The sequence below is a fragment of the Bombina bombina genome, unplaced genomic scaffold (assembly GCF_027579735.1).
Source record: "Bombina bombina isolate aBomBom1 unplaced genomic scaffold, aBomBom1.pri scaffold_743, whole genome shotgun sequence".
Classification (NCBI taxonomy): Eukaryota; Metazoa; Chordata; class Amphibia; order Anura; family Bombinatoridae; genus Bombina; species Bombina bombina.
In genome coordinates this window covers 39,138-56,084 of record NW_026512580.1, presented here as the reverse complement: position 1 = coordinate 56,084, position 16,947 = coordinate 39,138, and the positions used below count along the sequence as shown (strand labels likewise).

The window sequence follows — 16,947 nt, the reverse complement described above, 5'->3', positions numbered from 1 at the left end:
AGTGCTAAAAGTACACTAACACCCATAAACTACCTATTAACCCCTAAACCGAGGCCCCTCCCACATCGCAAACACTTAACTAAAATGTTTAACCCCTAATCTGCCGACCGGACATCGCCGACACTTTAATAAATATATTAACCCCTAAACCACTGCACTCCCGTCTCGCAAACACTAGTTACATTTTATTAACCCCTAATCTGCCATCCCTAACATCGCCGTCACCTACCTACATTTATTAACCCCTAATCTGCCGCCCCCAACGTCGTCGCTACTATATTAAATGTATTAACCCCTAAATCTAAATCTAACCCTAACACCCCCTAACTTAAATATAATTTTAAAAAATCTAAATAAAATTACTACAATTAATTAAATTATTCTTATTTAAAACTAAATACTTACCTGTAAAATAAACCCTAAGCTAGCTACAATATGACTAATAGTTACATTGTCGCTAGCTTAGGGTTTATTTTTATTTTACAGGCAACTTTGTATTTATTTTAACTAGGTAGAATAGTTACTAAATAGTTATTAACTATTTAATAACTACCTAGTTAAAATAAAGACAAATTTACCTGTAAAATAAAACCTAACCTGAGTTACAATTACACCTAACACTACACTATAATTAAATTAATTACCTAAACTAACTACAATTAAATAAAATAAAATAAATTACGAAAAACAAACAAACACTAAATTACAGAAAATAAAAAAGAAATTACAAATTTTTAAACTAATTACACCTAATCTAATCCCCCTAATAAAAAAAAAAAAAAAAAAAAAAAAATTCCCTACCCTATACTAAATTACAAATAGCCCTTAAAAGGGCCTTTTGCGGGGCATTGCCCCAAAGTAATCAGCTCTTTTACCTGTAAAACAAAATTCAATACCCCCCCACATTAAAACCCACCACCCACACACTCAACCCTACTCTAAAACCCACTCAATACCCCCTTAATAAAACCTAACACTACCCACTTGAAGATCACCCTACCTTGAGCCGTCTTCACCCAGCCGGGCACAAGTGGACTTACAGACCGGCAGACATCTTCATCCGATCTGGCCAGAAGAGGACATCCAGACTGGCAGAAGTCTTCATGCAGAATCATATCAGCCAATCAGAATTAAGGTAGGAAAAATCCTATTGGCTGATGAAATCAGCCAATAGAATTGAAGTTCAATCCTATTGGCTGATCCAATCAGCCAATAGGATTGAGCTTGCATTCTATTGGCTGTTCCTACCTTAATTCCGATTGGCTGATAGGATTCTAGCAGCCAATCGGAATTGAAGGGACGCCATCTTGGATGACGTCACTTAAAGGAACCTTCATTCTTCAGTTGCCGTCGGATGGAAGAGGATGCTCTGCGTCGGATGTCTTCAAGATGGACCCGCTCCGCTCCGGATGGAAGAAGATAGAAGATGCCGCCTGGATAAAGAATTCTGCCGGTCTGGATGTCCTCTTCTGGCCGGATTGGATGAAGACTTCTGCCGGTCTGAAAGTCCACTTGTGCCCGGCTAGGTGAAGACGGCTCAAGGTAGGGTGATCTTCAAGGGGGTAGTGTTAGGTTTTATTAAGGAGGGATTGGTGGGTTTTAGAGTAGGGTTGGGTGTGTGGGTGGTGGGTTTTAATGTGGGGGGTATTGTAATTTGTTTACAGGTAAAAGAGCTGATTACTTTGGGGCAATGCCCCGCAAAAGGCCCTTTTAAGGGCTATTTGTAATTTAGTATAGGGTAGGGAATTTTTTTATTTTGGTGGGCTTTTTTATTTTATTAGGGGGATTAGATTAGGTGTAATTAGTTTAAAAATTTGTAATTTCTTTTTTATTTTCGGTAATTTAGTGTTTTTTTCCGTAATTTAGTTTATTTAATTTAATTGTAATTAATTGTAGTTAGTTTAGGTAATTAATTTAATTATAGTGTCGTGTTAGGTGTAATTGCAACTTAGGTTAGGGTATATTTTACAGGTAAATTTGTACTTATTTTAACTAGGTTGTTATTAAATAGTTAATAACTGTTTAATAACTATTGTACCTAGTTAAAATAATTACAAAGTTGCCTGTAAAATAAAAATAAACCCTAATATGGCTACAATGTAACTATTAGTTATATTGTAGCTATCTTAGGGTTTATTTTACAGGTAAGTATTTAGTTTTAAATAGGAATAATTTAGTTAATTATAGTAAATTTATTTAGATGTATTTAAATTATATTTAAGTTAGGAGGGTGCTAGGGTTAGGGTTAGACTTAGGTTTAGGGGTTAATAAATTTATTATAGTGGCGGCGACGTTGGCGGCGGCAGATTAGGGGTTAATAAATTTAATATAGTTGCGGCGACGTTGGGGGGGCAGATTAGGGGTTGATAAATAAAATGTAGGGTTCGGCGATGTTGGGGGCATCAGATTATGGGTTCATAAGTATAATGTAGGTGGCGGCGGTGTCCGGAACGGCAGATTAGGGGTTAATAATATAATGTAGGTGGCGACGATGTCAGGGGTGGCAGATTAGGGGTTAATAAGTGTAAGATTAGGGGTGTTTAGACTCGAGGTTCATGTTAGGGTGTTAGGTGTAAACGTAAATTTTGTTTCCCCATAGGAAATAATGGGGCTGCATTAGGAGCTGAACGCTGCTTTTTTGCAGGTGTTAGGTTTTTTTTCAGCCAGCTCAGCCCCATTGTTTCCTATGGGGAAATGGTGCACAATCACGTTTAGCCAGCTCACCCCTACCGTAAGCAGCGCTGGTATTGAGGTGAGATGTAGAGCTACATTTTGCTCATCGCTCACTTTTCTGAGGCTAACGCCGGCTTGTAGAAGACTCGTAATTCCAGCGTTGTCTTAAGTGAGCGGTGAGAAAAAAAGGAGCGTTAGCACCGCACAGCCTTACCGACAAAAACTCGTAATCTAGGTGATTGTTATTAGGAACAGCAGCAAGAATTTAAACTGTACAACAATGAATAAACTGAATACTAAATATTCTAAATGAATAATCTAGGATCTATGCCTTTTGATTAGTGTCCAAGTATTGTCCATTTTCGTGGAGATTTTCAACAATTTGGGAGAAGGATTATTTTGTCACAGATTATGTAAAGAGACCTCATACATTTAAGATCTATCTAGACTTCCACTACAAACAGAATAGATCGCAAACATCATAAACCTGAAAGAAAAATATGTAACATTTGTGATAATAAATAACATGTGTAGTATATATATTATGCAACACAACTAAAATGAACTTAAAGGATACAAGCTTCCCTATCGGGAAGCTACCAATTTGTAATCATGCCATCTTTAGTCTTTCTAAAGTTCCTCCTCCTCGGACCCACCAAACCTGCATGGGATGACTCCTGGTGGCCCACAGCCCTCGGACACCCTCCAACTTCAACATACCATGCACGAAATCTAGGCGTCATCCTCGACTCTTTCACATCCTCGACTCGTCCACTTTCCATGGACCGCCAAGTCAACACAGTCTCTTCGACTTGTTTTCACATACTCCACCTACTGCAAAAAATCTTCAAGTGGATCCCCACCAAAACTAGAAAATCTGTCACCCATGCCCTTGTCAGTAGTCGACTGGACTACGGCAATGCACTCTACGCCAGGTCCACCATCAAGCTCCAGAAACGACTCCAACACATCCAGAACACCTCAGCCAGACTCATCCTCGACATCACTCGCCAAAACCACATCACCGAACACCTAAGGAACCTACAGTGGCTCCCCGTCAACAAGAGAATCACCTTCAAGCTCCTAACCCATGCATTCAAGGCCCTCCCCAACATCGGTCCTGAATACATTAACCACCGTGTCAATTTCTACAGCCCCTCCAGACAACTCCGCTCTGCCGACCAAGCACTCGTAGTTATCCCCCGCATCAAGAAAAAAACAGCTGGAGGAAAATCCTTCTCCTATATGGCAGCAAGGTCATGGAACTCCCTCCCGTTACACCTCAGACAATCCACCTCCCATACAAACTTCAGGAAGGACCTTAAGACCTGGCTCTTCGACTGAATCGTCTTCCCTTAGCCCCCCTCCCATTGCGCCTTGAGACCCTCATGGGTGATTAGTTTGTGCTTTACAAGTATCCAATAGATAGATAGATGTATCAGGATCAGTAGCTGGGTCTGGTTGGTAAAAAGTCTGTTTGGAGTTTCTCCTCCAATGAAGGACTGTGGCCCACTCTGGGCGCCTTTCTTTTGGTCGAAGTTCCTCCTTGCACAGCCATAGAATTGTTTTGGTCAGATGGGAGAGGGAATGTCAGGTTAAAACCTTTAGAGGAAGAGTCCAAGTTGCTAAGACTTCTATATATCCAGGTTTTGCCATCTAGGAACACAATTAGACCAAATGGGCCTACACTTCTCACTTTGGCGGATGGACATGAATATAAAACCTGAACTGCTATTATGAACGTAGTAGGAAATTAGAACACTCTTAAGTTCTCCCAAAGATAGTCTCACCTCACCCTGTCAAAGGCCTTCTCTGCTTCTAAAGACAGGGCAAGGAGGGGGATCTTTTAGCTTTGGTTAATATGTGGAGTATCCTTCTGGTATTATCTGGGCCTTCCCTATCAGGGATAATAGTCTTGGAAATAGTTATAAAATCTGCCTGTAAAGCAATCAGGGCTCGGATACTTTCCCAGTTTCATATGTTTAATCACTTTTCAAATCTCCTCAGTGGAGATAGGGTCTTTTAGATATTCTATGTGTTCTTGGGATATTGTTGGCAACTGCAATGTGTCAAGATACTTTTTGATGAGTTGCCTAGGTGTACCTGGGCTAACTAGGTGAGACTTCATGTTGTAGAGAGATTGTTAGTATTTATAGAAAGCCTTCCTGATTTCCTTACGTGACAACAAAGTCTCTGCCCCATCCTTAATAGATGCTATCCTATGCTGAGCTACTTTATTACGCAGTTTGTTGGCAAGTGTTGTTGTTGCTTTATTGTTGCTATAGTAAAATATCTGTTTAAATCTTTCTAAGGTTCTTTGAAACCTTTGAAGTTTTAAATCTCGGATCTGGGTTTTGGTTAATTGCAGTTGGGCATTCAACATGGGTGAAGGTTGTTGTAGCAACTGCTGTTTCAAAGATTGCAACCTGCCTGTTTAATAAAATAGCCTCTCATATACACTTTAAGCGTGGCCCACAGTATCTGAGATTAGGTTTTCCTGTTGTCGTTAATATGTATAAAAATCTGTAATTACTTTATTAATCTCGTCTTTCTGTTGAGGAGTGCCTAAAAGCCAATCTGTTAGCCTCCATGAAAATCCTGCATCAGGGGCTCTATATCCAATTATCACAAGGACCGAATGGTAGTCCAACCAGGCAGATGGTAACATTTTAGACTTAGATACCTTATCTAGAAGCCTAGGGGTAGAGAAAAAAAGTAACTATCCTTGATTAAGACTTATGGGGGTTGGAGTAGAAGGTAAAATAGCTCTCAACCAAGTTAAGGGACCACCACATATCATATAGCTGATACTGTGACATCCGTCTCTAGAAGGTCTAAGAAAGTGACCTAGATGCTCTCTCATTTTTTGAGGTCGGAGATAAAAATCTATCTTTGTCGGGATCCCATACTAAATTAAAATTGCCACCCACCAACAGTGTCTGACAGTGGACACCAACTTCATAGTCTTCCTAAGAAACCTTAATTGGCAAGAATTAGGAGCATACACATTAACTAGGGTTAATAAGACATTGTTTACATACTAAAATAATGTACCAAGCTTGTGGGTCGCGTACGGTATGAATAGGTTCCAAGGCTAGAGAGTCTCTAATTAATATGGCTACACTTCTGGACTTCGATGTATAGGATGCTTCTACCATTTGGGAGTAATTACAAAGGAAATACAATCTTCCCCTCGAAACCACCCAATGAGTCTCTTGTATAAAGGCCACATCAATCTTATTTTTATTTAAATTATTAAGTAGGAGACTTTTCCTAGTAGGGGTTTTGAGACCTTGGGTGTTATGTGATAAAAACCTAAAGTCAGATTGTAACACTCGTGGGATACTCCTCTATCAGACCAAACTCGGCCAGTAATCTTGTTATCCCGGCGTTGAGCCGGAATGATAGGGAATATCTCAGAGCAGAGAAAGTTAGTGAGATAAGGAAGGCAGCACTTACCACAGGCAGGACAGTCCCCAGCGGCAACAGCAGAGCAGTCCAAGGATGAACCACTAGACTGGTCAGGCAGGCAGGGTCTGGCAACAGTAAAGCAGTCCAAGGGCACACCAATATAATGGTCAGGCAGGAAGGGTTTGGCAACAGTAGAACAGTCCAGCAGTTTAAGGGTTAAGGCAGGTAGAGTAGTCTGACAGGCAGGTTCAGCAACAGTGATCAATTCAGCAGTGTAAGGGTTAAGGCAGGTAGAGTAGTCAGACAGGCAGGTTCAGCAACAGTAATTAATCCAGCGGTTTAAGGGTTAAGACAGGTAGAGTAGTCAGGCAGGAGATATAAAATGATTGGCAAATAGCACGTTGTAAGATAAAACTTACATTTTTTAAACATGGTAAAACAAGCAACACATTTCTCAGCTGTTAAAATGCTGTTTTTTCAGCTCATCAGGCTTTATAAAAATAGTAGTATGAACATGCTATTTATAACCAAGCAAATTAATCATTTGTTTGGTTATAAATAGCACGTTCATACTACCATTTTTATGAAGTGTGTCATCAGAGCTGTGGTTAACTGTTTCGCAAAAAAAACAAAAAGTGCCACAAAACACATCAAAAATACATAACAAAATACACTTATACACTTATCTTGTAAAAAATGTTTATAAAAATATTTTTACAAAAGTTATATGGACTCAAAGATATGAGGTTTCAGGTGTTAGAAAAAAAAGGCAGGCAAAGGGCTTTAACATTGAGATATATATATATATATATATATATATATACACACACATGTCTAAAGATGGATATGTATGTATTTACATATATGTGTACCCAGGCAGGGTAACTTAGAGGTTTGTCACATTGGTGGCAGCGGTGGGGTCGCTTCCTTATATCTGGGGCATGCAAACCACCTCCAGGATTCCAGCAGATGGAGAGACGCTACACCAACCACTGGCGAGATTACAAATTGCAGCGCAGGTTTCAGCACAACTGCTGAAACCCTCGTCGTCCATAAGTTCACCTCACACATCGGGTGAATCACATAAACCTCACCAGCAGTTCTTATACTGCCGTAAGTCAGATAAACTGGCGATATTCATAAATGTGCAGAAATAGACATTTCTGGAGTTGCCAGTGACTTACTGCAGTTTATGAAATGCCCCTGCATAAATAAAAACAAAAAAAAAGTTACTTCACCTGTAAAAGTCTAACCCGTCTCCCAAAAATAAACCCGACACTTCAAAACCCCTATATCTGCCATCCCCCCACATCGCAACTACTAATAACAGTGATTGATCCCTAAACCGCCATCCCCGCACAACACAATATACCTAATAAATGTATTAACCCCTAATCCGCCATCCCCCCACATCGCAAAGTGTCTAATTACACTATTAACCCCTAATCCGCCAACCCCCACAACGCAATCTACCTATTTACACTATTAACCCCTAAACCACCAATCCCCTACAACACAATCCACCTAATTAACCTATTAACCCCTGTGACGTGAGTCACATAGATCTGAGGGCCTGTTATGGAACATTCTTTGGGCTGGAGGTACATGGGCTTAAGGATACCCAGAGACTGCATGGAAATGTGGAATTTTATATGCTGGACACCCCATGTACTTTCATAACTCTGTCTTATGTCCATGTCACCCTGTATCCATAAATACAGGATGGGTACAGGGTGTGAGTGCCCCTTGTGGGAGCAATTGTGACTCTATAAACCAAGTGGGGATAAAGGACTTAATAGCTAATAAGACCTGTTCTTATATTCTGTAATAAGATGTATTTTTTTTACGTTTCAGATCTGATTGTGTCTCAGGAGTCTGTCTGGGTATACTGATTGTGTTCCTGTGTGAAGATCTTCATCGCCGGACTTCAGGAATGGTGAGTACCTATTTCGGGGTGTTTTTTTTTTACATTAGGGATTTTTTATTTTAATGGGCAGCAAAAGAGCTGATCGCCCTTTTAAGGGCAATTCCCATACAAATGCCCCTTTAGGGGCAATGGGTAGCAAAGGTTTCTTTAGTGTTAGTTTTTTTTTAATTTGGGGAGTTTGATGGGTGTGGGAATTTATTTTAGGTAAAAGAGCTAATTACTTTAGGGCAATATCCTACAAAAGGCCGCACATTGAGTGAGCTCTGTGAACCGGATCCCTAAAGAGCACCCAAACGGAAGATAAGTCACCTAACCCACAACCTAACCTGCTGAATTAGGTATCCTTAGTATGTGACTAACTAAATCGAGCTCTGCAATACGGCAAACTACAAATCAGTGACCGCCAACATATGAGGCCACAATAGATCCTGCGACACTCATCGAGGTGCTGACACACCCGCAAAGTGAAAAAACATGTAAGCTCAACTGCACAGTACAATCCACCGAATCCTGGCAAGGGGGAACCCCATATTCAGCAGTATGAAATCTACACCTCCGGTATGGTAAGACTTTACCACTTAATCCTATTGGCATATTTGCATACTGCAAACAGGAGGAGATATAAAGGGCTATACCCACCAACCTATAACACCATGCAGCAGGGCAAAAAAGAATAGCGACAAATACACCTTTTCTGAATGCTCCCAAATTAGCTCAAATACTTCATGCTGTACATCAGCAATAAGTAATGCTCTAACAGCAAGAGAAAAGGACGCCATTTTAGAGTCTTTTGTTGCGCAGCTGATATCAATATGCACAACGCATAAGAGAGCAGCATATAACATTGCCTACAACCTCTTCTTACCTTAATAAACCTGCCTGTTATAATACATTCAACAGATGTGACACTTTAACTTAATAAAAGAGGTTATAACACTAATTAAATAAATAAAGAGGAAATAACTGAAGATCAGCTCTACACAGAACATTTTTATATTATACACTGTAAAACCTCCTGACTTCGTTTGATAAAAAAAACAAGAAATTACCCTGACAACTTTCTCACCATGTCCCCAAAGAAATTAACTAAGGCAGATAAATGATTGAAATCACTACCAAATTCTACTCCAATAAGAGACTCATTCTTCAAACTTGCAGAATCCAAAACCCCCAGCACCACCACAATAGCGTCATCATCCTTAAGACCAACCTCACCTACATCAGATCTAGAAGGGGAAGATGAGGATGAATCAATCAAAATATCAAAAACTCTACTAGAATCCCTACCTTCTAAAAAAAGATCTTTCATCTTTAATAACGCAAGTACGCCTAAGCATAAAAGAGGAGATGGATGAATTTCGCAAAGAAATTACAGAACTTGGTAATAAAGTAGACTTCATTGAAGAGGAAGTGAAAGCTAACCAGAACGAAATATCCACCATGCAACAAATGATAAGAGGAAAAGAATCTGCAATTATCCAACTGCATGACAAACTAGAAGATTTTGAAAATAGGGAATGCAGATGTAACTTAAGAGTACAAGGAATTCCGGAATCCATGTCCACTGCTTCCATAAAAACATACCTATCAGAACTTTTCTCATATCTTAAAGGATCAGAGTATGACCCACCCATCTCATTAGATAAATCACACAGAGCTTTAAGGCCTAGTCCTCCAGATACTGAGAATCCAAGAGATGTAGTTCTCCGCTTCAAAGATTACAAGCAAAAAGAAGTGTTACAATACTTAAGGAAACACAAATCTATTAGATTTAAAGATAGAAGCATTCAAATCTTCCTTGATTTAGCACCACGAATGCTAATGAGACGAAAAAGAATTTCAGTCCCTGACCTCAGATCTCAGATCAAAACACATTGCATACAGATGGGGCTTTCCATGTCTATAATAGTGGTTCGAGTTGGGCAAAGAATAATGTGTAAAGATCCTGAGGATGGAGATGGCTTCTGCAATACTCGACCATACAAATCGACCCTCCACCATGCAAGTCTTCCCATCAGACCAATTGACATCACGCCAAGACATCCCCAAGCCGCAGAGTGAACAATCACAAACCATACCATCTAAGAGACATAAATCTAAATGGCACTCTAAACCTTTTAAACCCTTCCAATGGAAACTTGATGATACCTTGTTGTCAGGCCCCATAGTTAAACAACAAATTACTAGGTGTATAAACAACTATTTCCAGGAAAATGAAACCCCAGATATTCCTTTAAACACAAAATGGGAAGCTCACATATGCATAATTAGGGGAGAACTAATTAAAATTAAAGCATACAAATCTAAAATATTTAAACAACAACAAGACCTACTAAAAAAAATCCTCCAATTTGACCATTTACATAAATTAAAACCCTCAGATATATCTATACTACAACATTTTAATCAATGTAGGCAAAAAATAAACATATTACTGGACATTAAAGCACAAAAAGCTTCCTTCTTTCTAAAACCAAAATTTCATGCAGAGAGTAATAAGCTGGGCAAACTTCCCTCAAGAAAAAGCAAAATTCTAACTATATACTGTACATCACCTAATCCAACCAAATGGCACACATACCTGTATAGAAGACTCACTTTCAATAGGAAAAACATTTAGAAATTATGCCAACTTATATAACCTATTCCCTCGCAGAGCCATGACTACCCACAAAGAAGATTGTCAGAAATACCTTAATACATTACAAATTCCACAAATCACTTCAGAAATGGAAGAAGCCCTTAATCAACCAATAGAGCTTGATGAGCTCAAAGTTGCAATCAAATCTCTACCACCTGGTAAGAGCCCAGGCCCAGATGGCTTTTCTGGGGCTTACTATGAAACATTTAAAGAACTACTTAGCCCACACCTATTAGCGTTATTCAAAAATATAATTTAGGTATTTCTATTTAATTTAGTTAATTGCATTTAATTTAGGTAATTGATTTAATTGTAGTGTAAGGTTAAATGTTAGTGTAACTTAGGTTGGGTTTTATTTTACAGGTAAATTTGTATTTATTTTAGCTAGGTAGTTAGTAAATAGTTAATAACTATTTACTAACTATTCTACCTAGTTAAAATAAATACAAACTTGCCTGTGAAATAAAAATAAACGCTAAGCTAGCTACAATGTAACTATTAGTTATATTGTAGCTAGCTTAGGGTTTATTGTACAGGTAAGTATTTAGTTTTAAATAGGAATTATTTAGTTATTAATAGTAGGTTTTATTTAGATTTATTTTAATTATATTTAAGTTAGGGGTGTTAGGGTTAGGGTTAGACTTAGGTTTAGGGGTTAATAAATTTAGTATAGTGGTGGCGACGTTGGGGGCGGCAGATTAGGGGTTAATAAATGTAGGTAGGTGGCGTCGATGTTAAGGACAGCATATTAGGGGTTAATAATATTTAACTAGTGTTTGTGATGCGGGAGTGCGGCGGTTTAGGGGTTAATATGTTTATTATAGTGGCGGCGATGTCTGTAGCAGCAGATTAGGGGTTAATAAGTATAATGTAGGTGTCAGCGATGTCGCGGGAGGCAGATTAGGGGTTAATAAGTGTAAGATTAGGTGTGTTTAGACTCGTGGTTCATGTTAGGGTGTTAGGTGTAAACATAAATTTTGTTTCCCTATAGGAATCAATGGGGCTGCGTTACAGAGCTTTATGCTGCTTTTTTTGCAGGTGTTAGGCATTTTTCAGCCGGCTCTCCCCATTGATGTCTATGGGGAAATCGTGCACGAGCACGTACAACCAGCTCACCGCTGACTTAAGCAGCGCTGGTATTGGAGTGCGGTATGGAACACAGTTTTGCTCTACGCTCACTTCTTGCCTTTTAACGCCGGGTTTATAAAAACCTGTAATACCAGCGCTGTAGATAAATGAGTGTTGACAATAACGTGGAAGTTAGTCACGCACCTCTCTTAACGCAAACTCATAATCTGGCCGTTTATTAGGTAGATTGCGATGTGGGTGAATGCCAGATTAGGGGTTAATAACTTTATTTAGAATTTTGGGATGTAGGGGTTGGCGGATTAGTGGTTAATACTTTAATTAGGTTTATTGCATTGCGTTGGGATGGCAGATTAGAGGTTTAAACTTTATTATGTACTTTGCGATGTGGGGGTTGGCGGATTAGGGGTTAATACTTTTATTTAGTTATTGCGGTGAGGGGGATGGTAGTTAACAGGTAGATATTGCGCATGCGTTAGGTGTTTGTTGAGACTTCCAGGGAGTTACAGTGCTCATATACTCAGCACAAGGCTTGCTGTGCCTGCCTATGTGTGGCGAGATAAATATTGAGTAGAATTTCTCCATTTTTGCCACGTAAGTCCTTGCACTGAATATATGATACTGACTTGTAACGCCGGTTCTATGTTAGTTTATGGGAGTAAAATTATCGGGCGATGGTTGAAGTATATGTGCCGCAATTATATGCGTATATGTGATAGCAATACCTGACTAAAAACAGCCGATGCATTTGTAATCTCTTCCCTCAAGTGTACTACACTGAAAGATCTGCTTGAGCCTCGAGGGCAGCCCACCAGCGGTAAATCAAAAGCCATGCTAATCGCGGAGCTGATGGAGAGCGATAGTACCTGAGAACTGACCCGGGGTTCGGAGGTGAGAAGCACCGAATTGACCAACCTTCAAAGAGACATCCAGTGGCGGTTGGCTCTGTATGGCACCGCACCCCCTCCGAAGGTGATCACCCAAATTATCACAGACGCAACCTGCTTAAAGATGTGGGAGGTCCAACGAGTCAATGGGGAACTGATATCGCAGACGTAAGGCAACAAAAGTAATTGCCCTATGCGGCATTCCATTCCTTCCAGGATGGTCAGGAGGAGATTGTCCATTACCTGCAGATTTTGAGACACAGTGCGACCTACAGGGAATCGATGAGGGAGTTTGGGTCACCCTCCTCCTCAGCAAGTTGTCCGGTCGAGCATTGGCTGCTTTTGAGACAATCCCTGCAGAGGACTGGAAAAACTATGACCGTGTTAAGGAGAGATTGTTGGCCCAGTACAACATCACCACAGAGTCACATTGGTTTAACTTTCGCAGACTTCAGAAGAGAGAGGGACAACTCTATACGGAGCTGGCTCATTAAATGTCCCTATCTGTGGATGCCTGGTTTGCAGGATGTCAGGCGACACCTTGGAGGAGGACATTTAGCTAGTCCTGCTGGAACAATTCTATGAGCAAACACCTCCAAAGATGCGAGACTGGGTCAAGGACCGTAAGCCATTGACAGTGGATCAGGCAGCAGTCCTAGCAGACCAGTATGTGGATACGCAACGGACTCTACGCCCTGAAACCTGTCCCTTCCCAGGACCAGACAGCCTAGTAGTTATCTGTCCCATGTCCTCAAAAACATGGCCGGCATTACTTCCTACAACCTCTCACCCTATTCCTACCCCTCTTCCAAGGAAGATGGGACTGAGGTGTTTTGGCTGTAACCAAGTGGGGCACATTAGGAGTAAGTGTCCCTGAGATGTTTCGCAGACTACCTGGAACCGAGCATCCACAGGTCCCCTCAGAGTGGCTGTCTCTGTGCATCCCGGGGCTGAAGAAGAGTTTGAGACCCTGCATGAGGTTGACCCAGTGCAAGAAGCATCCCTGGACAAAAGACATCACCACAGACTGACCGTGAAAGTCAACAAGCTGCCCAGTCAGTGGCTATGAGATAGCGGCGCTACCATCATCCTGATACAGCCTCAATTGATCACCAAAGAGGAACACGCCGGCTGGGCCATCGCAGTGCGGGTAGCCAGGGGCAAGGTTCTGCAAATCCCTATGGCCCACATCTACTTGGATTGGGGAGCCGGCACCTGGGATGTCGAGGTTGAAATAATGCAAGAATTGCCAGCAGATGTGTTACTTGGAAATGACCTGGGCTATCTCTCCTCCTCATTCCAGCAGAATGAGGTATTCAAAACGTTTGCCGTGACCACCAGGCAGCAGGCGCGGAGGCAGAGCAAGCACTTGGTAATGGGACCCAAGTAAGAACAGATTCCCCTGACTGTGACATGACCGTGCCAACTCTTCCTTGGACCTCGACCTCCCAGTTTGCCCAAGACACCCTTACCGATCCCTCCCTGGCCAGCTACCAGGAAAGAGCAGGGACTGACCCTGGAGTTTTATAGGGTGAGAGGATAGAGTGGCAGAAGGGATTGCTTTACCGAGTGACTGAAGGTGAGTAGCCCCATCCTGTGCCCAAGCGACAGCTTGTGGTGCCGCAGAACTATCGGCATCACCTGCTTAGTGTTGGGCATGACATTCCCCTGGCCAGTCACTTAGAAGTGACCAAAACTTACCACCACCTTACCCAGCTGTTCTTTTGGCCTGGGATCACTGGTGACATTAGGCACTACTGCCGGATATGAGATACCTGTCAGCTGGTGGGCAAGAGGCGTGACTGCTCTAAGGATTCCCTGTATCCCCTACCCATAATCTCTGAGCCATTTATACGGATTGCTGTAGATCTAGTTGGACAGCTACCCCGCCCCAGTCCTTCTGGTAAGAGATATATCTTGACGGTGGTAGATTATGCCACCTGTTATCCACAGAAAATCCCCATGACAATTATCTATGGAAAAACAGTGGCAGAGGCCCTGATTCGGATCTTTGACAGGGTGGATTTTCCTCAGAGACTCAGTTTACTGCTGTCCTGATCCAGCAACTCTGGAAATTATGTGGGATAAGACCCCTGTATAGCTCTCCTTACTACCCCCAGACCAAAGGACTGTGTGAAAGGTTCAATATAACTCTGAAGCAGTTGCTTTGGACCTTCGCAACCTCTCACAAAGATTGGGAGAAATTCCTGCCCCGCCTCCTGTTCGCTTACCAGGAGGAGCAGCAGGAATCCACCGGATTCTCCCCATTTGAGCTTTTGTATGGGAGAAGGTTAAGGGGGCCCCTAGACTTACTATACTAAGAGCTCACTGGAAAGGAGGGGAGGGGGTCCAGGAGACCTCTATTGTGGGGTATGTGTTAGCTTTGAGGCACTGACTGAAAGAGCTCACGGACGCTGTCCGGGAGAACCTTCAGTATGCGCAGGGAAAGCAGAAATGGTGATATGATCGTACCACCCTGGATAGGGACGGTGCATGTATAGAGGGATTGAGATTGGACAAGCAGCTATAGACCTTACAGCAGGTGCAGGTCAGGAGGACCCTTAGTCAGCATCATGAGATGTTCTTTACAGCCCCTGGGTACCCTACCATGGCAGTGCAACGTATGGAGACCCCAGGACAACCGCCTCTACCGCAGATGGCTTCCCAAGTACCCGAGGCAGTTAGAGATGGGATGAGGAAAGAAATCAGGGATATGTTCGATTTAGGAGTCATCGAGCCGTCCAATAGCCCCTGGGCATCCCTAGTAGTGTTGGAGCTGAAGCGGGATGGTACGACCCATTTTTGTATGGATTATAGGAGACTCAATGATGGCACCACGACTGATTAATACCCGATCCCCCGAGTAGATGAACTATTAGACCACATCTCTCGGGGAAACTTTCTGTCCACCCTTGAGCTATGCAAGGGGTACTGGTAAATTCCACTGGACATGGAAGCTATTCCGAAGTCAGCATTCATCACCCCTTTTGGCCTGTACCAGTTTACGGTCATGCCGTTTGGAATGAAGAATGCTCTGGTGATGTTCCAGCAGATGGTAGATCGGCTCCTGGATAGTCTCCAGAACTATGCCTGTGCATATCTGGACGACATTGCGATCTACAGCATTAGGGCTGCAGGACTGACCCTGAAGACAGAGGAGTATAGCATAGGGATGTCTGAGGTCCAGTTCCTTGGGCATTGGGTGGGCTGTGGGCGACAGTGTCCTGAACCTTCAAAGGTTGAAGCAGTTGTTCAGTGGCCCACTCCCCGGACGATAACCCAGGTCTTGGCTTTCCTAGGAATGGCAGGGTATTACCAGACATTTGCCCTACATATAGCACAATTGCTAAGCCCCTTACTGACCAGATCAAGAAAAGCCTTCCCCGACAGGTCTTGTGGTCCTTAGAGTGCCTTCCAACGACTCAAGAGCACTTTAACATCAGCACCCATTCTAGCTGCTCCTGACCCAAACAAACATTTTGGTGTTCATACAGATGCCTCTACTTTTGGGTTTGGAGCAGTACTGAGCCAAGTGGGGGCCCACAGCAGTGAGTACCTGGTGGCCTACATCAGCCGCAAGTTGCTACACTGAGAAGTGGGGTACGCTGCCATAGAAAAGGAGTGTCTGGCACTGGTTTGGGCTTTGAAAAGGTTACAGCCGTACATCTATGGACGATCATTTACAGTGCTCACTGACCACAACCCTTTAATTTGGCTCAACCAAGTTTCTGGAGACAATGGGCGCCTGGAGTCTTGCCCTGCAGCCCTACAATTTTACAGTTCAGTATCAGCCAGGAAAGCAAAATGGGAATGCAGATGGTCTTTCCTGGCAAATGGATTTAAAAGTAATCATTAATCCCGGACATCCCCAAGTTGACCTGTGTGGATCAAGCCGGGTCTGCCAGACTATGGGACGGGGGGGGGGGGGGAGTATTGTGATGAACTGAGGGATGGGGTCACATCTTTCTACCTTGAGAGTATTCGGCGCAGTGTCGTAGTTTGAGCAGCTAAGGCACAGCCCCAATATTGACCTCCTGAAACTGTTTTCAGACAGATTTTTTGCACATGTCAGTCAATACCATTTCCTCACATAAACTGCATGTTTTCAACCAGCAATAGGATTACATCTTTATGGGGTGGTGGGAGCGGTTCCACATCTTTAGAGATAGGAACATATTTTCCCAACATTTGATTAAATATATAAGGTTCATTGACGATCTGTTGATCATTTGGTCCTCTGGCCATTCACAAGCACAAGATTTCATCAATTACCTGAATGACATCAGAGTGGGGTTAAAGTTCACTTTTGATTGGCACAAAAA

General features: G+C 42.1%; 1 protein-coding gene across 1 annotated transcript in view; it reads right to left on the bottom strand.

Moving 5' to 3' along the window:
• LOC128644404 (odorant receptor 131-2-like) overlaps positions 1-9,320 on the bottom strand; it is a 36,967-nt gene extending 27,647 nt beyond the window's left edge. The window contains exon 1 of the mRNA XM_053697029.1: positions 9,061-9,320. Within this exon, the coding sequence (XP_053553004.1) occupies positions 9,061-9,320 (260 nt within the window). The remainder of the gene's footprint in view (positions 1-9,060) is intronic.
• Positions 9,321-16,947: the final 7,627 nt, after the last annotated feature.